We start from the raw sequence: 24,149 nt of genomic DNA, 5'->3' as shown, positions 1-24,149 counted from the left end.
TCCTGTTTATGATCTGCAGGATCTTTAAGGGCTGCCGTGTCAGGGGACGGTAGCGCCACCTTCTTGGACAAACGCGCTAGAGCTTTGTCCACCGTGAGAGATGACTCACACCCTAACCTATCCCCAGAGGGAAACAGGTATGCCATAGATATTCTCCTGGGAATCAGCCACTTTTTGTCAGGAGCTTCCCAAGCCTTTTCAAAAAGAGCGTTAAGTTCATGAGAGGGAGGAAATGTTACTTCAGGTTTCTTTCCTTTAAACATACAGACCCTTGTCTCAGGGACAGCGGGGTCCTTAGTGATATGTAACACCTCCTTTATTGCCACAATCATGTACTGAATGCTCTTAGCCAGTTTGGGATTCAACTTGGCATCATTATAGTCGACATTGGAGTCCGAATCCGTGTCGGTATCTGTATCTGCTAACTGGGTAAACGTACGTTTCTGTGACCCTGAAGTCTGAGTTTGTGACAAAACATCTCCCATGGATTGTCTCCATGCTTGGTTCTGAGACTCCGATTTGTCTAATCTCTTATGCAACAAAGCCACACTTGCATTCAAAACATACCACATACAGTATCTACCCAATCAGCAGTCGGCGGTGCCGACGGAGTCACTCCCACATTCTGTTCTACCCCCGCACCAGCCTCCTCCTGGGAAAAGCATCCATCCTCAGACATGTCGACACACGAGTACCGACACCCACAATCACACTGGGCTATAGGGGACAGACCCACAGTAAGGCCCTTCAGAGAGACAGAAAGGGAGTTTGCCAGCTCACACCCAGCGCCTCACCCGGTCTGAAGGAATTTACAAAACCCCAGACCTAGCAGCGCTTTTATATTTAAATAAATACAACACCAAATATGCTGTGCCCCCCCCCCCCTGCTTTTGCACCCTGTTACTCGAGACAGAAGTGAAGGGCCAGGACCAGCGTCTCTGCAGCTTGCTGTGAAGAGAAAATGGCGCTGATTAGAGCTGGAGGACGAAGCCCCGCCCCCTACATGGCGCGCTTGTGTCCCGCTATTATTAATACTGGCGGGGGTCTGTATACAGTGCCTATGCACTGTATACTGTCTTGCCAGTCCCCAAAATGAGGTTTAATTGCTGCCCAGGGCGCCCCCCCGCGCCCTGCACCCATATAGTGCCGTTAGTGTGTGGGCGGAATGGTGTGCAGCACGACCGCTGCGCGATACCTCCAAAGATCAGAAGTCTTCTGCCGCCTCTGAAGTCTTCTTGTTTCTGCTACTCACCCGGCTTCTCTCTTCAGGCTCTGAGGGGGACGGTGGCGCGGCTACGGGAACGAGCAGCTAGGTGCACCAAGTGATCGGACCCTCTGGAGCTAATGGTGTTCAGTAGCCTAAGAAGCAGAGCCTTTAAACTCACAGAAGTAGGTCTGCTTCTCTCCCCTCAGTCCCACGATGCAGGGAGCCTGTTGCCAGCAGGTCTCCCTGAAAATAATAAACCTAACAAAAGTCTTTTCTAGAGAAACTCTGTAGAGCTCCTCTAACTAAGGTCTGGAGAAGGGGCATAGAGGGAGGAGCCAGTTCACGCGCATTTAAAGTCTTAAAGTGTCCATGTCTCCTGCGGATCCCGTCTATACCCCATGGTCCTTTTGGAGTCCCCAGCATCCTTTAGGACGAAGGAGAAATATATATTTTATTTTTCTGCTTTTCAGCTTGCTGCCCGGATCAAACCGCGTGGAATCACAGGGCTTATAGATTCACGGGAACAAAGTGCACAACACAGTAAAATTTACAGCAGAAGCACAGCACACTATATAGCCGCATACCCGCTATACACAGCCCCTTGTGAGTCTGGAATCGGACACAGCACAGTATTACAGGATGCCCCAGTAATAAGTGCACAGCTATGGCTTGTGAGTCTGGAGTCGGACACAGCACAGTATTACAGGATGCCCCAGTAATAAGTGCACAGCTATGGCTTGTGAGTCTGGAGTCGGACACAGCACAGTATTACAGGATGCCCCAGTAATAAGTGCACAGCTATGGCTTGTGAGTCTGGAGTCGGGCACAGCACAGCAGTACAGGATGCCCCAGTAATAAGTGCACAGCTATGGCTTGTGAGTCTGTAGTCGGGCACAGCACAGTAGTACAGTATGCCCCAGTAATAAGTGCACAGCTATGGCTTGTGAGTCTGTAGTCGGGCACAGCACAGTAGTACAGTATGCCCCAGTAACAGTGCACAGCTATGGCTTGTTGCGAGTCACAGCACAGTATGCCCCGAGTAACCAGTCCCTACAGCACCTAACGGTAGCGTACACTAGATAGAAATGGCGCCGAGGCGGGAGAATGGCTTTCATGCCTTGTTTTGGATTCCAAAAAAGGCACCGAACCCGCTCATCTCTAAGTGAAATTATTTAGGATTGTGACAAACGCATAACAACTGGGAAGGAGCAGGAGGACAGTCACCCCCCAAAGAGGAACTTTCCAAGAGATTATACCATCTTCAGATAGCGAAATTAAACTGAGAAGAGAAATGGAAACAAGTTGTTTCCATTCTTCTCTGAATAGTTTACCCCTTAGTACATAAACTCCAGTGTACTGCAGTAAGGCTTGAAGAGAAATGAAATGGACGGAAATAAAGTACCAGCCAATCAGCTCCTAACCTTCATTTTTCTAATGCAGACTTCAACATTGCAGTTGGGAGCTGACTGGTTAGTACTTTATCTCTGTCCAAAGCTTAGTACATTGACCCCACTTTTGGATAAATCGATTTCTCACTGTAAGCTTCTCTCTGATCACATTGGTGAAAAGCATTTCTATCACTGATAAAGGGGGTTCCACTGCTTCATGAATGGAGCTCTAACTCTCGTCTCATAATCACATATCTATATTTTCATATCTCATGCCTCTTTAGCTTTTTACATTACAGTAGATATCATTTTCCATACCTCCCAACTGTCCCGATTTTCACGGGACGGTCCTGTTTTTTTGGGGACTGTCCTACTGTCCCTCCCACGGGCCGTAGTGTCCCACGGTGGGGGGAGGGGGGCAGTTGGGAGGCTCCTGTCACTCGCTGCTCTGCTTTGTGCAGAGTAGCGATGCATAGATGCTGTGCACAGTGTCTATTCCCGGGAGGCAGAGGGACCGGGGGCATGGCCATCAGCTCTCAGAACGCTGGCTATGCCCCCGCTGTGACTAAAATAGGAGGCGTGGCCCGCAATCGCGGCAACCACGCGAAGCCACGACTCCTTTCACACCGGCCGTGCACCCTTTTCGGAGGGTCCTGATTTGCATCTCGTGGATGTTGGGAGATATGCATTATCTCAATTACCTACCATGCCGTCTTTGCAAAATCATTCAATAAAGACACAATTGCATGTGGTTAGTTACCACTAATTACATAATTAATATTGCAAATATGTAATCAATATACCTTTCTGTGTATACACATGAAGAGATGGCACCAACTTTCAATATGACTTTGCTGACTGCAATATACACCAGTAAAAGTAAAATAGCCCATACATACAATAAGAGCATTGCACAGCTTTTTTTTCTTATTACCTTGGGGTCCTTACAGCTGGTCTGGTGTGGGTCATTCTCCAAGGGTCCCTGGAATACCTTTTGAAAGCATCTGGTAAAATCTTGGCCACCTCTGTGAGAGCAAATGAAAACTTAGTGAGTTCCCATGACTTGTTTAGTGCAGAAGGATAAAGTACAATCTGCCCATAGCCCAAAGTGCAATATCAGACATATGTTATAACCTTTGAAGGAATGACATGTGGGGTCATCTGCATAGCAGCCACGGCGCTGTCTGAGGTCTGGGCAGGGGTTTCCTCCACTCTTAGGGGGCACAACCACTTGCCGTGTCCGCTCTCTGCTCCCGACGCCACAGTCAGAGTTGCACTCACTCCATGCACCCCACGGGCCAACCACACAGTGGGAGACTGCAGGAGAGAGAAAAGATGTCTGTCACTATATTGAACAGATTATGAAAATCCAAATCTAGATCTTAAAAAGTAGAAGTCAAGTAAAAAGTTACAGCATCTGGTTGGGGGAAATCATTTATATATCACTGCAAAAATAAGAATTTACTTACCGATAATTCTATTTCTCGTAGTCCGTAGTGGATGCTGGGGACTCCGTCAGGACCATGGGGATTAGCGGCTCCGCAGGAGACAGGGCACAAAAGTAAAAGCTTTAGGATCAGGTGGTGTGCACTGGCTCCTCCCCCTATGACCCTCCTCCAAGCCTCAGTTAGGATACTGTGCCCGGACGAGCGTACACAATAAGGAAGGATTTTGAATCCCGGGTAAGACTCATACCAGCCACACCAATCACACTGTACAACCTGTGATCTGAACCCAGTTAACAGCATGATAACAGCGGAGCATCTGAAAAGATGGCTCACAACAATAATAACCCGATTTTTGTAACAATAACTATGGCCCTCATTCCGAGTTGTTCGCTCGGTATTTTTCATCGCATCGCAGTGAAAATCCGCTTAGTACGCATGCGCAATGTTCGCACTGCGACTGCGCCAAGTAACTTTACTATGAAGAAAGTAATTTTACTCACGGCTTTTTCATCGCTCCGGCGATCGTAATGTGATTGACAGGAAATGGGTGTTACTGGGCGGAAACACGGCGTTTCAGGGGCGTGTGGCTGAAAACGCTACCGTTTCCGGAAAAAACGCAGGAGTGGCCGGGGAAACGGTGGGAGTGCCTGGGCGAACGCTGGGTGTGTTTGTGACGTCAACCAGGAACGACAAGCACTGAAATGATCGCACAGGCAGAGTAAGTCTGAAGCTACTCTGAAACTGCTAAGTAGTTAGTAATCGCAATATTGCGAATACATCGGTCGCAATTTTAAGAAGCTAAGATTCACTCCCAGTAGGCGGCGGCTTAGCGTGTGTAACTCTGCTAAATTCGCCTTGCGACCGATCAACTCGGAATGAGGGCCCATGTACAAGTATTGCAGACAATCCGCACTTGGGATGGGCGCCCAGCATCCACTACGGACTACGAGAAATAGAATTATCGGTAAGTAAATTCTTATTTTCTCTAACGTCCTAAGTGGATGCTGGGGACTCCGTCAGGACCATGGGGATTATACCAAAGCTCCCAAACGGGCGGGAGAGTGCGGATGACTCTGCAGCACCGAATGAGAGAACTCCAGGTCCTCCTCAGTCAGGGTGTGCCCCTGACCAAGTATCAGCTCGGCAAAGTTGTAAAGCCGAGACCCCTCGGGCAGCCGCCCAAGATGAGCCCACCTTCCTTGTGGAATGGGCATTTACATATTTTGGCTGTGGCAGGCCTGCCACAGAATGTGCAAGCTGAATTGTACTACACATCCAACTAGCAATCGTCTGCTTAGAAGCAAGAGCACCCAGTTTGTTGGGTGCATACAGGATAACAGCAAGTCAGTTTTCCTGACTCCAGCCGTCCTGGAAACTATATTTTCAGGGCCCTGACAACATCTAGCAACTTGGAGTCCTCCAAGTCCCTAGTAGCCGCAGGTACCACAATAAGCTGGTTCGGGTGAAACACTGACACCACCTTAGGGAGAAACTGGGGATGAGTCCGCAGCTCTGCCCTGTCCGAATGGACAATCAGATATGGGCTTTTTTGAGACAAACGCCGCCAATTCTGACACTCGCCTGGCCGAGGCCAGGGCCAACAGCATGGTCACTTTCCCTGTGAGATATTTCAAATCCACAGATTTGAGCGGTTTAAACCAATGTGATTTTAGGAATCCCAGAACTACGTTGAGATCCCACAGTGCCACTGGAGGCACAAAAGGGGGTTGTATATGCAGTACTCCCTTGACAAACTTCTGGACTTCAGGAACTGAAGCCAATTCTTTCTGGAAGAAAATCGACAGGGCCGAAATTTGAACCTTAATGGACCCCAATTTGAGGCCCATAGACACTCCTGTTTGCAGGAAATGCAGGAAACGACCGAGTTGAAATTTCTTCATGGGGCCTTCCTGGCCTCACACCACGCAACATATTTTCGCCACATGTGGTGATAATGTTGTGCGGTCACCTCCTTCCTGGCTTTGACCAGGGTAGGAATGACCTCTTCCGGAATGCCTTTTTCCCTTAGGATCCGGCGTATAACCGCCATGCCGTCAAACGCAGCCGCGGTAAGTCTTGGAACAGACATGGTACTTGCTGAAGCAAGTCCCTTCTTAGCGGCAGAGGCCATGAGTCCTCTGTGAGCATCTCTTGAAGTTCCGGGTACCAAGTCCTTCTTGGCCAATCCGGAGCCACGAGTATAGTTCTTACTCCTCTACGTCTTATAATTCTCAATACCTTGGGTATGAGAAGCAGAGGAGGGAAGACATACACCGACTGGTACACCCACGGTGTTACCAGAACGTCCACAGCTATTGCCTGAGGGTCTTTTGACCTGGCGCAATACTTGTCCAGTTTTTTGTTCAGGCGGGACGCCATCATGTCCACCTTTGGTCTTTTCCAACGGTTCACAATCATGTGGAAGACTTCCCGATGAAGTCCCCACTCTCCCGGGTGGAGGTTGTGCCTGCTGAGGAAGTCTGCTTCCCAGTTGTCCACTCCCGGAATGAACACTGCTGACAGTGCTATCACATGATTTTCCGCCCAGCGAAAAATCCTTGCAGTTTCTGCCATTGCCCTCCTGCTTCTTGTGCCGCCCTGTCTGTTTACGTGGGCGACTGCCGTGATGTTGTCCCACTGGATCAATACCGGCTGACCTTGAAGCAGAGGTCTTGCTAAGCTTAGAGCATTGTAAATTGCCCTTAGCTGCAGTATATTTATGTGGAGAAAAATCTCCAGACTTGATCACACTCCCTGGAAATTTTTTCCCTGTGTGACTGCTCCCCAGCCTCTCAGGCTGGCCTCCGTGGTCACCAGCATCCAATCCTGAATGCCGAATCTGCGGCCCTCTAGAAGATGAGCACTCTGTAACCACCACAGGAGAGACACCCTTGTCCTTGGAGATAGGGTTATCCGCTGATGCATCTGAAAATGCGATCCGGACCATTTGTCCAGCAGATCCCACTGAAAAGTTCTTGCGTGAAATCTGCCGAATGGAATCGCTTCGTAATAAGCCACCATTTTTCCCAGGACTCTTGTGCAATGATGCACTGACACTTTTCCTGGTTTTAGGAGGTTCCTGACTAGCTCGGATAACTCCCTGGCTTTCTCCTCCGGGAGAAACACCTTTTTCTGGACTGTGTCCAGAACCATCCCTAGGAACAGCAGACGTGTCGTCGGAAACGGCTGCGATTTTGGATATTTAGAATCCACCCGTGCTGTCGTAGAACTACTTGAGATAGTGCTACTCCGACTTCCAACTGTTCTCTGGACCTTGCCCTTATCAGGAGATCGTCCAAGTAAGGGATAATTAAGACGCCTTTTCTTTGAAGAAGAATCATCATTTCGGCCATTACTTTGGTAAAGACCCGGGGTGCCGTGGACAATCCAAACGGCAGCGTCTGAAACTGATAGTGACAGTTCCGTACCACGAACCTGAGGTACCCTTGGTGAGAAGGGCAATTTGGGACATGGAGGTAAGCATCCTTGATGTCCAGGGACACCATATAGTCCCCTTCTTCCTGGTTCGCTATCACTGCTCTGAGTGACTCCATCTTGATTTGAACCTTTGTATGTAAGTGTTCAAAGATTTCCCATTTAGAATAGGTCTCACCGAGCCGTCTGGCTTCAGTACCACAATATAGTGTGGAATAATACCCCTTTCCTTGTTGTAGGAGGGGTACTTTGATTATCACCTGCTGGGAATACAGCTTGTGAATTGTTTCCAATACTGCCTCCCTGTCGGAGGAAGACGTTGGTAAAGCAGACATCAGGAGCCTGCGAGGGGGAGACGTCTCGAATCTCCAGTCTGTACCCCTGGGATACTACTTGTAGGATCCAGGGGTCCACTTGCGAGTGAGCCCACTACGCGCTGAAACTCTTGAGACGACCCCCCACCGCACTTGAGTCCGCTTGTACGGCCCCAGCGTCATGCTGAGGACTTGGCAGAAGCTGTGGAGGGCTTCTGTTCCTGGGAATGGGCTGCCTGCTGCAGTCTTCTTCCCTTTCCTCTATCCCTGGGCAGATATGACTGGCCTTTTGCCCGCTTGCCCTTATGGGGACGAAAGTACTGAGGCTGAAAAGACGGTGTCTTTTTCTGCTGAGATGTGATTTGGGGTAAAAAAGGTGGATTTTCCAGCTGTTGCCGAGGCCACCAGGTCCGATGGACCGACCCCAAATAACTCCTCCCCTTTATACGGCAATACTTCCATGTGCCGTTTGGAATCTGCATCACCTGACCACTGTCGTGTCCATAAACATCTTCTGGCAGATATGGACATCGCACTTACTCTTGATGCCAGAGTGCAAATATCCCTCTGTGCATCTCGCATATATAGAAATGCATCCTTTAAATGCTCTATAGTCAATAAAATACTGTCCCTGTCAAGGGTATCAATATTTTCAGTCAGGGAATCCGACCAAGCCACCCCAGCGCTGCACATCCAGGCTGAGGCGATCGCTGGTCGCAGTATAACACCAGTATGTGTGTATATACCTTTTTAGGATATTTTCCAGCCTCTCAGCTGGCTCCTTGAGGGCGGCCCTATCTGGAGACGGTACCGCCACTTGTTTTGATAAGCGTGTGAGCGCCTTATCCACCCTAAAGGGTGTTTCCCAACGCGCCCTAACTTCTGGCGGGAAAGGGTATACCGCCAATAATTTTCTATCGGGGGAAACCCACGCATCATCACACACTTCATTTAATTTATCTGATTCAGGAAAAACTACAGGTAGTTTTTTCACACCCCACATAATACCCTTCTTGTGGTACTTGTAGTATCAGAAATATGTAACACCTCCTTCATTGCCCTTAACATGTAACGTGTGGCCCTAAAGGAAAATACGTTTGTTTCTTCACCGTCGACACTGGAGTCAGTGTCCGTGTCTGTGTCGACCGACTGAGGTAAATGAGCGTTTTACAGCCCCTGACGGTGTTTGAGACGCCTGGACAGGTACTAATTTGTTTGCCGGCCGTCTCATGTCGTCAACCGACCTTGCAGCGTGTTGACATTATCCCGTAATTCCTTAAATAAGCCATCCATTCCGGTGTCGACTCCCTAGAGAGTGACATCACCATTTCAGGCAATTGCTCCGCCTCCTCACCAACATCGTCCTCATACATGTCGACACACACGTACCGACACACAGCACACACACAGGGAATGCTCTGATAGAGGACAGGACCCCACTAGCCCTTTGGGGAGACAGAGGGAGAGTTTGCCAGCACACACCAAAAACGCTATAATTATACAGGGACAACCTTTATATAAGTGTTTTTCCCTTATAGCATTTTAATATATATATACATATCGCCAAATAAGTGCCCCCCCCTCTCTGTTTTAACCCTGTTTCTGTAGTGCAGTGCAGGGGAGAGCCTGGGAGCCTTCCCACCAGCATTTCTGTGAGGGAAAATGGCGCTGTGTGCTGAGGAGAATAGGCCCCGCCCCCTTTTCGGTGGGCTTCTTCTCCCGTTTTTTTGAGACCTGGCAGGGGTTAAATACATCCATATAGCCCCCAGGGGCTATATGTGATGTATTTTTAGCCAGAATTAAGGTACTATCATTGCTGCCCAGGGCGCCCCCCCCCCCAGCGCCCTGCACCCTCAGTGACCGCTGCTATGAAGTGTGCTGACAACAATGGCGCACAGCTGCAGTGCTGTGCGCTACCTTATGAAGACTGAAGAGTCTTCTGCCGCCGTTTCTGGACCTTCACTTTTCGGCATCTGCAAGGGGGGTCGGCGGCGCGGCTCCGGGACGAACCCCAGGGTGAGACCTGTGTTCCGACTCCCTCTGGAGCTAATGGTGTCCAGTAGCCTAAGAAGCCAATCCATCCTGCACGCAGGTGAGTTTACTTCTCTCCCCTAAGTCCCTCGTAGCAGTGAGCCTGTTGCCAGCAGGACTCACTGAAAATAAAAAAAACTAACAAACTTTTACTCTAAGCAGCTCTTTAGGAGAGCCACCTAGATTGCACCCTTCTCGGCCGGGCACAAAAATCTAACTGAGGCTTGGAGGAGGGTCATAGGGGGAGGAGCCAGTGCACACCACCTGATCCTAAAGCTTTTACTTTTGTGCCCTGTCTCCTGCGGAGCCGCTAATCCCCATGGTCCTGACGGAGTCCCCAGCATCCACTTAGGACGTTAGAGAAATTTGGAATTACATACAGTAGCACAAGTCTCCACAGCTGACAGTTTGTCTTGTGACCTTTCAATTATTTTTTTAGGACAGCCTTTACCCATTTATTTAATATGTGACATCCAGTATGTACCCTTTTCAGCTGCATGCTTTGGAAACTCGTATGGGGCAATTCAATTATTGTGCACAAATCACGGGAGAGCAACACCACAGATTTTCCTGCTCACCTCTATGCAATGGAGAATCAGTAATGTTTGTTGCCATCGATACAGTCCGAACTCTGAACTCACTTGCCTTTTTACAATCATATAAAGCAGTCATGGTACATAGCTGTTTCTGGTCTATAAGTGGACAGTAAAGTAAATATATAAAACTTCTGATTAGTACATGCAGCTGGCGGCTACGGAGAGTGATAAAGTACTAAGGGGTACATTTACTAAGCAGTGATAAGAGCGGAGAAGTGAGCCATCAGAGATATTTCCCCATCAACCAATCAGCAACTCTGTATCATTTTACAGTATGCAAATTATAGATGTTACTTCAGTGCTGATTGGTTGCCATGGGCAACTTCTCCACTGGCTCACTTCTCTGCTCTTATCACTGCTTAGTAAATGTACCCCTAAGCCTTGGAGAGTGATAAAGTGGATGGAGATAAAGTACCAGCCAACCAGGTCCTACAGCAACGGCCATGTTACAAGCTGCGGGGCAGATGTATTAAGCCTGGAAAAGCGATAAAGCAGTGATAAGTGGAAGGTGATAACGCACCAGCCAATCATTACGGGTTTGAAAAATGGGAGCTGATTGGCTGGTGCGTTATCACCGTCCACTTATCACTGCTTTATCACTTCTCCATGCTTAACACATCTGCCCCTGTGTTTGAAAAATGACAACTAGGAGCTGGTTGGTTGGTACTTTATCACTATCCAAGGCTTAGCACATAGACCCCTAAAAGTTACACTTTTCCAGGGAAATCCCTGGTGGGATCACAAGGCAAATACCCAGTAATCGAAAATTTGAGATGTAGCGTGTATTTTATGCGCTACACAGGCAGTGAGTGATTCAATGTTTAAAAATGATTGGATCCTACAGGATGCATTGTGAATCCCCAACCAATCACCATTGGCAGCGTCTCCCGTCTCCTAACCAATCACTGCCGGCAGCATCTCCCATCTCCTCATCCAATTGCTGCCTGAGACCTCCATCCTTCCCTCCCTGCCACCACACAACGCACCAACCTGCACCAAGGGTAACAGGAGCCTTGGACTATTGCAGTCAGCAGCGTGCTCTCTGATGGCTGCAGGACAGACTCTCGGGTTCAGCTTTAACCTTCAGATGTGATGTGGCAGACAGAGTCTCCCTCTCCCTGGGAACTGAGCGGCGGTGCACACTAAGCTAACCCTCACACACTAGGCTTTGCCTTCAGAGGGTTGGGCAGCACCTCTCTTAATCCCTGGTGCCCCAACTGCTACCTGCTCACAGCACAGCCCAAACTGTTGCCTGCAGTGGTGCAAGTAGAAAAAATGACTTACGGGTACTGTGTGCGCGCGCGCAAAAAAAAATGGGTGTGGCCAAATGCCACATGGGGCGTGGCCAATGAAAATGGGGGCGTGATACACATATGGGGGAGGGGCAGATACACGTATGACCCCAATAGTGTCAGATACACGTTGCCCCACAGTGCCAGATATACATTGCCCCACAGTGCCAGATACATATAACCCCACAGTGCCAGATACACGTTGCCCCACAGTGCCAGATATACATTGCCCCACAGTGCCAGATATACATTGCCCCACAGTGCCAGATACATATAACCCCACAGTGCCAGATACACATTGCCCCACAGTGCCAGATACACAAATGTTCCCAGAGTGCCAGATACACATTGCCCCACAGTGCCAGATACACATTGCCCCACAGTGCCAGATACACATTGCCCCACAGTGCCAGATACAGAAATGCCCCCAGAGTGCCGTACATTGCCTCACAGTGTCAGATACACATTGCCCCACAGTGCTAGATACACAAATGCCCCCACTGTGTCAGATATACATTGCCCCCCGTGCCAGATACAGAAATGCCCCTACAGTGCCAGATATGCCCCCAGTGCCAGGTATACATGCCCCCCTGTGCCAGATATCCCCCAGTGCCAGGTATATATGCCCCCCTGTGCCAGATATCCCCCAGTGCCAGGTATATATGCCCCCCTGTGCCAGATATGCCCCCAGTGCCAGATATCCCCCAGTGCCAGGTATACATTCCCTCCTGTGCCAGATATCCCCCAGTGCCAGGTATATATACCCCCCCTGTGCCAGATATGCCCCCAGTGCCAGGTATAACATGCCCCCCCAGTGCCAGATATCCCCCAGTGCCAGGTATAACATGCCCCCCAGTGCCAGGTATATATGCCCCCCTGTGCCAGATATGCCCCCAGTGCCAGGTCTAACATGCCCCCCCCCCCCAGTGCCAGGTCTAACATGCCCCCCCCAGTGCCAGGTCTAACATGCCCCCCCCAGTGCCAGGTAAACATGCCCCCCTCACCGCTGCCGTCGCCGTCCTGTCTGTCATGTGAGGGAAGGAGAGCGGCGCAGCCTGGCCTCTCGTTCCCCTCAGTCTCCGGCGGGTGTCTCAGTTTAATTCAGCGCCGATCCGTGAGCCAATCAGAGCTCGCGGGTGCGAGCTCTGATTGGCTCACGGATCGGCGCTGAAGTAAACTGAAACACCCGCCGGAGACTGAGGGGAAGGAGAGGCGCAGGCTGTGCTCTCCTTCCCTCACATCAGCGGCGGTGCGACGGGGACGGCGGGTGCGGCGGGTCCGGCGGGAGCGGCGTGGAGCGAGGGAGGGAAGGAAGAGGAGCGGCGGCCCGTCGGTGTGGGTACGGCGTACCCACGGCGAAATTCTTACGGGTACGCCGTACCCACCCGTACCCGCCCACTTGCACCACTGGTTGCCTGCCTCCTGCAGTGCCCCAACTACTACCTGCCCTTACTCCGAGCACTGCTTGCCCTCAACTCCCTCTACCCCCTCCCTGCCCCAAGTGCTCCCTGCCTCAATACACAGCTCTACCCCAGCAATGTCCACAAAGTATAAATTGTGATGGGATCCAGTAACAGCCTAGAAGTCCATTTTCATGGAAACCCCCTTAACTGCAGAACAATCCTGGAGTCTAGGGATGGAGGAGGAAGATCTCTGATGATTACTGGACAATGTTATGCAGCAAAATGGAAAACGTATGTTTTCTGTGTAAGGGGTGGGCACTACATGTCCTCTCACCCACATATTGACAAAAGCCAATTTTGTATGCACCTACAGTATGAAAGAGGGGAGTCCTCTCTTTCAAATTATGTGGCCCACTAGTTGCTATTGTGTGGTGACCGCTAGAGAATATTACCCTGTGCTATGGAATATAAATTTTCCTTACATGGGTGGAAGGGATTTAGGTGCCCCATCATGGACATAATTACACATGTAACTGTGGGGACACTCAAATATGAAAGTAGGGAGTACCCTCTTTCCAATTTTGGGGGTAATTCCAAGTTGATCGCAGCAGGATTTTTGTTAGCAGTTGGGCCAAACCATGGTGGTCATTCCGAGTTGTTCGCTCGCTAGCTGCTTTTAGCAGCATTGCACACGCTAAGCCGCCGCCTACTGGGAGTGAATCTTAGCATAGTAAAATTGCGAACGAAAGATTAGCAGAATTGCGAATAGACACTTCTTAGCAGTTTCTGAGTAGCTCCAGACTTACTCTGCCACTGCGATCACTTCAGTCAGTTTCGTTCCTGGTTTGACGTCACAAACACTCCCAGCGTTCGCCCAGACACTCCCCCGTTTCTTCAGACACTCCCGCGTTTTTCCCAGAAACGGCAGCGTTTTTTCACACACACCCATAAAACGGCCAGTTTCCGCCCAGAAACACCCACTTCCTGTCAATCACATTACGATCACCAGAACGAAGAAAAAAACTCGTAATGCCGTGAGTAAAATACCTAACTGCATAGCAAATTTACTTGGCGCAGTCGCAGTGCGAACATTGCGCATGCGCAATTAGCGGAAAATCGCTGCGATGCGAAGAAAATTACAGAGCGAACAACTCGGAATGACCACCCATGTGCACTGCAGGGGAGGCAGATATAACATGTGCAGAAAGAGTTAGATTTGGGTGGGTTATTTTGTTTCTGTGCAGGGTAAATACTGGCTGCTTTATTTTTACACTGCAATATAGATTGCAGATTGAACACACCACACCCAAATCTAACTCTCTCTGCACATGTTAAATCTGCCTCCCCTGCAGTGCACATGGTTTTGCCCAACTGCTAACAAAAATCCTGCTGCGATCAACTTGGAATTACCCCCCCTTTGTGTCCTTCTTAGCAGCTATTGTCTGATGATCACCTGTGATCAACAGACAATTTCACTCAGCATTATTAAATAAAAGTTTCTCCTCTTAAAAAAAAAAAAAAAAAGGAATAATTTTGTGTGAGTGCAGCATGAAAATAATCAGTGATACTAATGTTGGATTGTGACGATTGATAACGTTGGAAAATGGTCTCGGTACAAGGGTGAGAAAACCATCAGCAGCGAAGGGGTTAAAGGAAGCAAGTTAATTTTGTGCCAGGCCATCTACCATGTATATTTTATCCTCTGTTGGGACAGGAGGTCAGGGTGGCACAGGGGGTGTGTGGTGGCAGAGCAGATGGGAGATGGCAGGATGTTATGTTTGCACTCCATGTTTCTGTATCAGATCTGGCTGGACACTTTCTCACACGGGTCCTGTCTGCGTATTTATATATGCTTCAGTGCGTCCCTTGGCTGTTTACTTTGGCTTGAAACCAGCACTTCACTGCAACATACACAACTTTCCATTGTATATAAAGAGTTCTGTTAATAGAGCAATGCCTCCCAGCAGAGGTGGTACCAAATGATAGGGTACCGAATATAAGTTTAGTTCTATTAAGGGTTATATTCATTTTCAAATAGAAAATAAAATATACTTTAAACATAAAATACAGCTTGCTTTGCGTGCCAAATGCCTTGAAAACTACAGTAGGAATGTGTCTTCTCTCATCTACCCCAGAAATAATGTGAATGAATGGCCACTCCACACATTTCTGCTAACCTTTGCACAATTTCAGCAATGCTTTAAGCATTCAGCGGTATGAACTCTAGTTCCTTAGCAGCCAAGATATGGAATTCTAAGGAAATAAAAACTACCTGCTAAAGACTGTAACTGCTTTAGGACCTTATTTAGAGATGGACGCTGCTGCGTCCTGCAGCACACGCGCAGCGGGCGCATTGTGCCTGCGCAGCATCAAACATTGTGACCGTATCCCGGAAGGATGCGGCCGCAATGTGATTGACAGCGGTGGGGGTTCACAGGCGGGGCCATGGCGTCGGGCATGGTGGGCTGGGACCGTTTTCGGATCATCACGAGGCCACTCAGATTAAAAAAAATAAGAATTTACTTACCGATAATTCTATTTCTCGGAGTCCGTAGTGGATGCTGGGGTTCCTGAAAGGACCATGGGGAATAGCGGCTCCGCAGGAGACAGGGCACAAAAAGTAAAGCTTTAGGATCAGGTGGTGTGCACTGGCTCCTCCCCCTATGACCCTCCTCCAAGCCTCAGTTAGGATACTGTGCCCGGACGAGCGTACACAATAAGGAAGGATTTTGAATCCCGGGTAAGACTCATACCAGCCACACCAATCACACTGTACAACCTGTGATCTGAACCCAGTTAACAGTATGATAACAGCGGAGCCTCTGAAAAGATGGCTCACAACAATAATAACCCGATTTTTGTAACTATGTACAAGTATTGCAGATAATCCGCACTTGGGATGGGCGCCCAGCATCCACTACGGACTCCGAGAAATAGAATTATCGGTAAGTAAATTCTTATTTTCTCTATCGTCCTAGTGGATGCTGGGGTTCCTGAAAGGACCATGGGGATTATACCAAAGCTCCCAAACGGGCGGGAGAGTGCGGATGACTCTGCAGCACCGAATGAGAGAACTCCAGGTCCTCCTTAGCCAGGGTATCAAATTTGTAGGATTTTACAAACGTGTTTGCCCCTGACTAAGTAGCCGCTCGGCAAAGTTGTAAAGCCGAGACCCCTCGGGCAGCCGCCCAAGATGAGCCCACCTTCCTTGTGGAATGGGCATTTACATATTTTGGCTGTGGCAGGCCTGCCACAGAATGTGCAAGCTGAATTGTATTACACATCCAACTAGCAATAGTCTGCTTAGAAGCAAGAGCACCCAGTTTGTTGGGTGCATACAGGATAACAGCAAGTCAGTTTTCCTGACTCCAGCCGTCCTGGAACCTATATTTTCAGGGCCCTGACAACATCTAGCAACTTGTCCTCCAAGTCCTTAGTAGGCGCAAGGCACCACAATAAGCTGGTTCAGGTGAAACACTGACACCACCTTAGGGAGAGAACTGGGGACGAGTCCGCAGCTCTGCCCTGTCCGAATGGACAAACAGATATGGGCTTTTTTGAGAAAAAAAACACCAATTTGACACTCGCCTGGCCCAGGCCAGGGCCAAGAGCATGGTCACTTTTCATGTGAGATGCTTCAAATCCACAGATTTGACTGGTTTTAAACCAATGTGATTTGAGGAATCCCAGAACTACGTTGAGATCCCACAGTGCCACTGGAGGCACAAAAGGGGGTTGTATATGCAATACTCCCTTGACAAACTTCTGGACTTCAGGAACTGAAGCCAATTCTTTCTGGAAGAAAATCGACAGGGCCGAAATTTGAACCTTAATGGACCCCAATTTGAGGCCCATAGACACTCCTGTTTGCAGGAAATGCAGGAATCGACCGAGTTGAAATTTCTTCGTGGGGCCTTCCTGGCCTCACACCACGCAACATATTTTCGCCCCATGTGGTGATAATGTTGTGCGGTCACCTCCTTCCTGGCTTTGACCAGGGTAGGAATGACCTCTTCCGGAATGCCTTTTTCCCTTAGGATCCGGCGTTCCACCGCCATGCCGTCAAACGCAGCTGCGGTAAATCTTGGAACAGACATGGTACTTGCTGAAGCAAGTCCCTTCTTAGCGGCAGAGGCCATAAGTCCTTTGTGAGCATCTCTTGAAGTTCCGGGTACCAAGTCCTTCTTGGCCAATCCGGAGCCATGAGTATAGTTCTTACTCCTCTACGTCTTATAATCCTCAGTACCTTAGGTATGAGAAGCAGAGGAGGGAACACATACACCGACTGGTACACCCACGGTGTTACCAGAACGTCCACAGCTATTGCCTGAGGGTCTCTTGACCTGGCGCAATACCTGTCCCGTTTTTTGTTCAGACGGGACGCCATCATGTCCACCTTTGGTATTTCCCAACGGTTCACAATCATGTGGAAAACTTCCCGATGAAGTTTCCACTCTCCCGGGTGGAGGTCGTGCCTGCTGAGGAAGTCTGCTTCCCAGTTTCCATTCCCGGAATGAAACACTGCTGACAGTGCTATCACATGATTTTCCGCCCAGCGAAAAGTCCTTGCAGTTTTTGCCATTGCCCTCCTGCTTCTTGTGCCGCCCTGTCTGTTTACGTGGGCGACTGCCGTGATGTTTTTCCCACTGGATCAATACCGGCTGACCTTGAAGCAGAGGTCTTGCTAAGCTTAGAGCATTATAAAATTACCCTTAGCTCCAGTATATTTATGTGGAGAAAAATCTCCAGACTTGATCACACTCCCTGGAAATTTTTTCCTTGTGTGACTGCTCCCCAGCCTCTCGGGCTGGCCTCCGTGGTCACCAGCATCCAATCCTGAATGCCGAATCTGCGGCCCTCTAGAAGATGAGCACTCTGTAACCACCACAGGAGAGACACCCTTGTCCTTGGATATAGGGTTATCCGCTGATGCATCTGAAGATGCGATCCGGACCATTTGTCCAGCAGATCCCACTGAAAAGTTCTTGCGTGAAATCTGCCGAATGGAATTGCTTCGTAGGAAGCCTCTTTTCCTGGTTTTAGGAGGTTCCTGACTAGCTCGGATAACTCCCTGGCTTTCTCTTCCGGGAGAAACACCTTTTTCTGGACTGTGTCCAGAATCATCCCTAGGCACAGCAGACGTGTCGTCGGGAACAGCTGCGATTTTGGAATATTTAGAATCCACCCGTGCTGTTGTAGCAGTATCCGAGATAGTGCTACTCCGACCTCCAACTGTTCCCTGGACTTTGCCCTTATCAGGAGATCGTCCAAGTAAGGGATAATTAAGACGCCTTTTCTTTGAAGAAGAATCATCATTTCGGCCATTACCTTGGTAAAGACCCGGGGTGCCGTGGACAATCCAAACGGCAGCGTCTGAAACTGATAGTGACAGTTCTGTACCATGAACCTGAAGTACCCTTAGTGAGAAGGGCAAATTTGGGACATGGAGGTAAGCATCCCTGATGTCCCGGGACACTATATAGTCCCCTTCTTCCTGGTTCGTTATCACTGCTCTGAGTGACTCCATCTTGATTTGAACCTTTGTAAGTGTTCAAATTTTTTTAGATTTAGAATAGGTCTCACCTAGCCTTCTGGCTTCAGTACCACAATATAGTGTGGAATAATACCCCTTTCCTTGTTGTAGGAGGGGTAATTTGATTATCACCTGCTGGGAATACAGCTTGTGAATTGTTTCCCATACTGCCTCCTTGTCGGAGGGAGACCTTGGTAAAGCAGACTTCAGGAGCCTGCGAGGGGGAAACATCTCGACATTCCAATCTGTACCCCTGGGATACTACTTGTAGGATCCAGGGGTCCTGTACGGTCCCAGCGTCATGCTGAGAGCTTGGCAGAAGCGGTGGAAGGCTTCTGTTCCTGGGAATGGGCTGCCTGCTGCAGTCTTCTTCCCTTTCCTCTATCCCTGGGCAGATATGACTCTTATAGGGACGAAAGGACTGAGGCTGAAAAGACGGTGTCTTTTTCTGCAGAGATGTGACTTAGGGTAAAAACGGTGGATTTTCCAGCAGTTGCCGTGGCCACCAGGTCCGATGGACCGACCCCAAATAACTCCTCTTCCTTTATACGGAAATACACCTTTGTGCCGTTTGGAATCTGTATCACCTGACCACTGTCGTGTCCATAAACATCTTGTGGCAGATATGGACATCGCACTTACTCTTGATGCCAGAGTGCAAATATCCCTCTGTGCATCTCGTATATATAGAAATGCATCCTTTAAATGCTCTATAGTCAATAAAATACTGTCCCTGTCAAGGGTATCAATATTTTTAGTCAGGGAATCCGACCAAGCCACCCCAGCTCTGCACATCCAGGCTGAGGCGATCGCTGGTCGCAGTATAACACCAGTATGTGTGTATATACTTTTTATGATATTTTCCAGCCTCCTGTCAGCTGGCTCCTTGAGGACGGCCCTATCTATAGACGGTACCGCCACTTGTTTTGATAAGCGTGTGAGCGCCTTATCCACCCTAAGGGGTGTTTCCCAACGCGCCCTAACTTCTGGCGGGAAAGGGTATACCGCCAATAATTTTCTATCGGGGGGAACCCACGCATCATCACACACTTCCTTTAATTTATCTGATTCAGGAAAAACTACAGGTAGTTTTTTCACATCCCACATAATACCCTCTTTTGTGGTACTTGTAGTATCAGAAATATGTAACACCTCCTTCATTGCCCTTAACATGTAACGTGTGGCCCTAAAGGGAAATACGTTTGTTTCTTCACCGTCGACACTGAAATCAGTGTCCGTGTCTGTGTCTGTCGACCGACTGAGGTAAAAGGACGTTTTAACGCCCCTGACGGTGTTTGAGACGCCTGGACAGGTACTAATTTGTTTGCCAGCCGTCTCATGTCGCCAACCGACCTTGCAGCGTGTTGACATTATCACGTAATTCCATAAATAAGCCATCCATTCCGGTGTCGACTCCCTAGAGAGTGACATCACCATTACAGGCAATTTGCTCCGCCTCCTCACCAACATCGTCCTCATACATGTCGACACACACGTACCGACATATAGCACACACACACAGGGAATGCTCTGATAGAGGACAGGACCCCACTAGCCCCTTGGGGAGACAGAGGGAGAGTTTGCCAGCACACACCAAAGCGCTATATTTTACAGGGATAGCCTTATAATAAGTGCTCCCTTATAGCTGCTTTTATAAAATCACAATTTCGCCAAATTTTGCCCCCCCTCTCTTGATTTAACCCTGTTTCTGTAGTGCAGTGCAGGGGAGAGCCTGGGAGCCTTCCTGACCAGCGGAACTGTGTGAGGAAATGGCGCTGTGTGCTGAGGAGATAGGCCCCGCCCCTTTTTCGGCGGGCTCGTCTCCCGCTCTTTAACGGATTCTGGCAGGGGTTAAATATCTCCATATAGCCCCCGGAGGCTATATGTGAGGTATTTTATGCCAAAAAATAGGTTTACATTGCTTCCCAGGGCGCCCCCCCCCAGCGCCCTGCACCCTCAGTGACTGCCGTGTGAAGTGTGCTGAGAGCAATGGCGCACAGCTGCAGTGCTGTGCGCTACCTTAAGAAGACTGAGGAGTCTTCTGCCGCCGATTCTGGACCTTCTTCTCTTTTCAGCATCTGCAAGGGGGCCGGCGGCGAGGCTCCGGTGACCATCCAGGCTGTACCTGTGATCGTCCCTCTGGAGCTAATGTCCAGTAGCCAAGGAAGCCAATCCATCCTGCACGCAGGTGAGTTCACTTCTTCTCCCCTAAGTCCCTCGATGCAGTGATCCTGTTGCCAGCAGGACTCACTGTAAAATAAAAAACCTAAGCTAAACTTTTCTAAGCAGCTCTTTAGGAGAGCCACCTAGATTGCACCCTTCTCGGCCGGGCACAAAAACCTAACTGAGGCTTGGAGGAGGGTCATAGGGGGAGGAGCCAGTGCACACCACCTGATCCTAAAGCTTTACTTTTTGTGCCCTGTCTCCTGCGGAGCCGCTATTCCCCATGGTCCTTTCAGGAACCCCAGCATCCACTAGGACGATAGAGAAATGGCGGTGGACCGCCTGACAGCACAGCCTGGGGTCAACCTTAGTTTGATGCGGAGGCAGCCTGACACATGCTGGGCGGCCTTGACCTATGCTCCAGCATGTGAGGAGATGGACGGAGATCCTGATGCTTATGCAGCAACCGGTGTCTATCTCTGAGTACGGTCCTTAATCCTGGACACATCTGAGACAACTGCAATGTGTAGCAGCCAAGCCTATCTGTATATTTGGCATTATGCTTTTGTTACAGCCAATCTGAAAACACGCAAGTGGCGGTATTTCCTGGAAAGATGATGTGGTCTTGTTTTCAAATCTGAACTTGGCAGCAATATCTGCCAAAAACAAGCCACTCATCTCACCAAGCATAGCAATAAAGTAATATTGTCCTCATAAGATTATTATTCATTTTATTTTATTCCTTCATCAACACATAATGATTGCTTTCACTAAAAGAGTATGTGGAGAATTCACTTTCTAATTTACTAAATGATGCGATTTTCTGAAGTTTTTTTTTGTGGTTTGGCCATTTGTAAACCATCGGGCATCACTGATGGCATTTAATCCACCGTCCAATTTGTGGAAAAGTAAATCAGTTTTGACTATGTATCTTTTATTGTTCTGCCTGAGGTACTTCTGTACTATTGTTTTTCCTGAAAACACTGCAATCCAAGAATAAGATTTTGCCAAGCAAAATTTGATTCACCATGTAGTATGCAAATTTTTTATTTTATTTTACTGTACACTGTACATATTTCACACTATAGTTGGTGCCCCCTATTTTATCTCTAACCAGTCTTGTGATATTACGGGTCATATTTAATAATGGGTGATATTCTTGTTATCACTTGTTACGGATGTTAAATGGTGTTCTAGCCAATCAGCTCCTGTCATTTTTCAAACACATGACAGTTAGGCGCTGATAGGCTAGAGTACCATTTATCATTCGTAGCGAATGCCAACAAGAAAATCTGCCCCTAAACCTGAAATAAAGGTAAGTCAGACCTTGTACCACCTTTAAAGTGTCCTTGTAATCAAAGAAATGCAAGTGAAAACAACTTGTTTGTTTTCGGATGAGCAAGTCAAAGTAATGGGTTGCGGGGCGCGGCATGGCCACCATCCAGAGTTAATACGGGCAGTGATGGAGATAATCCCCCATACAACTGCTCCATGTCCCCCCACAGCCCTTCTCCACATGCCTCCAGGGCCATACTCCACCCTGCACCCGGCTCCATCCTATACAGTGTGGGGTTAGTTACTTATGGTGTTAAATCTAAAACAAAATATTGGGAGCCAGCACAGCTCATCACCCAAGGGGCATTGGTGTAATTCTGGCGAGTATAGCTGTTATTTTAGGCAGCAATCATTTAAAGGAGAAACCAACCATTGCAACAATCTGGTATTTCCATAATGTTATGTGGACTTTTTCTATTCACTGTTACACAGATTCTAGATTTTTTTTATACAGAATGCTTGAGAGTTCTGGATAAGGGTTTTTCTCCCCTATTTTGGTGACCACTGCTAAAAACTGGTAAAATCCTTTTCCCTATGCTGTACCCTGCATTACTTCATTACATTACAATCATCTTTCTTTACACTGATAGTAGCAAATAGCGCCCAGTGATCATAGCTGTGCATATAACTTCATCACTCTGTAGCAGTAGTTTCTTCTTTCCCTGGCTGACATGATAGGTAGGGCCTGATCCTGAAATGCACGCATGACCAATGTCAGACGCAAAGGAGCGGGTTTATCTTCTGCACATGCGTCGATGTTGTATTGCTCATGCGTTCAGATAGTCAGAGTTGTGACTGAGGCATATAGCAGATACAGGGTCTCAGAAATGTCTTGGGCGTTCCTGGAAGGTGGCTTAGCAGACACATGGAGAGGACACTTCTTATGGGCATGTTATGGGAGGGTTGCAGGCATGCAACTGAAAGTGGTTGTATACAGAGATCATCAACTGCTCACATAGAAGAACACTGAGTCGGGGAAACAATTCGGTATTTCAGTGTCTACAGATGCTGATAGTGGCGTCTCGGTCCTCAAACAGTCTGATGCACAGATGTACACCAGGGAATGACTCTGTAGCAGCATCTGCAGAAAATCACAGATGGACAAAACGCCAAAAGACACAGACAAGGATGTGCCTCAGTCTCCGTATATAATTTTCAAGACTTCTAACGTCAGGCGTATAACTTTCCAGTCTTCAACTACTGCTGAACGATGGGCCATATTCATGTTTGTATGCAAATGCAAGTGTAATTTTCTAGGCTACAGAACTGCTAATGTTAGCAAGTTAAGCTGCGCCCTGACATGAAAGAGATGCCCACCACAGCCATCGTAATCTCATTTGCAACTGCGTACACATTCGTGACCTACAGTATATTCATAAATTAGGGTGAAAGGGTTGGTCTATGGCTATGCAGACTGGATACAGCAGTCGTTACACAAGTGCTATGTTTTTTCACATACAAGCTCACAGCCATCAGTAGATACACTCCTAGAAAACGGCCATGCGTTCTCCCAACCACTCCCCGTTAACTCCCCATTATCACCTTCAGTCACTTTTCCATGAAATCCTTATTGCGAGCGGGATCACAGCGGCACCTTCACGCATGTGCATTGTGTGTATCCTTTATTTATATGGCGCCACAAGGAATCCACAACGCCCAATTAAAGAGTGCATAAACAAAATAAGCAAAACAAGAAAACAGTCAGTTACAGTTCAAGACAATATAGGCCAAGTACAAGGTATATAAACATAGCTGCATCAGCAGACGACACTGAAATAAGTATCAGGGTGGCAGAAAACCGAGGGATTTGGTGCCGTAGAAGGGAGTATGGAGTAGAAGAAGATAGTTAAGTAAGAGAAGGAAAAGCGCATGAGGGAAGAGGGCCCTGCTCGCGAGAGCTTACATTCTGAATCAGTAATAACATCCCTGACATGTGCAATCAACTTTTGAAACAAAATGTTATTAATTATTTAGCCATTTTATTAAACTACGCTTTTAAGCACA

At 48.4% G+C, this 24,149-nt stretch overlaps 1 protein-coding gene across 1 annotated transcript in view; it reads right to left on the bottom strand.

Annotated features, from left to right (window-relative positions):
• The window catches only part of LOC135070990 (somatomedin-B and thrombospondin type-1 domain-containing protein-like), a 158,673-nt gene extending 145,871 nt beyond the window's left edge, over nt 1-12,802 (bottom strand). Inside the window, exons 1-4 of the mRNA XM_063964804.1 lie at nt 12,716-12,802; nt 10,402-10,515; nt 3,730-3,912; nt 3,530-3,620 (exon numbers count right to left, since the gene is read on the bottom strand). Of these exons, the coding sequence (XP_063820874.1) occupies nt 3,530-3,620; nt 3,730-3,912; nt 10,402-10,495 (368 nt within the window). The 5' untranslated portion in view covers nt 10,496-10,515; nt 12,716-12,802. The remainder of the gene's footprint in view (nt 1-3,529; nt 3,621-3,729; nt 3,913-10,401; nt 10,516-12,715) is intronic.
• Nucleotides 12,803-24,149: the final 11,347 nt, after the last annotated feature.

The sequence above is a fragment of the Pseudophryne corroboree genome, chromosome 1, assembly GCF_028390025.1.
Source record: "Pseudophryne corroboree isolate aPseCor3 chromosome 1, aPseCor3.hap2, whole genome shotgun sequence".
NCBI lineage: Eukaryota > Metazoa > Chordata > Amphibia > Anura > Myobatrachidae > Pseudophryne > Pseudophryne corroboree.
Note: the sequence above shows the minus strand (reverse complement) of the source record. Positions and strands in the feature narration are given on the sequence as shown.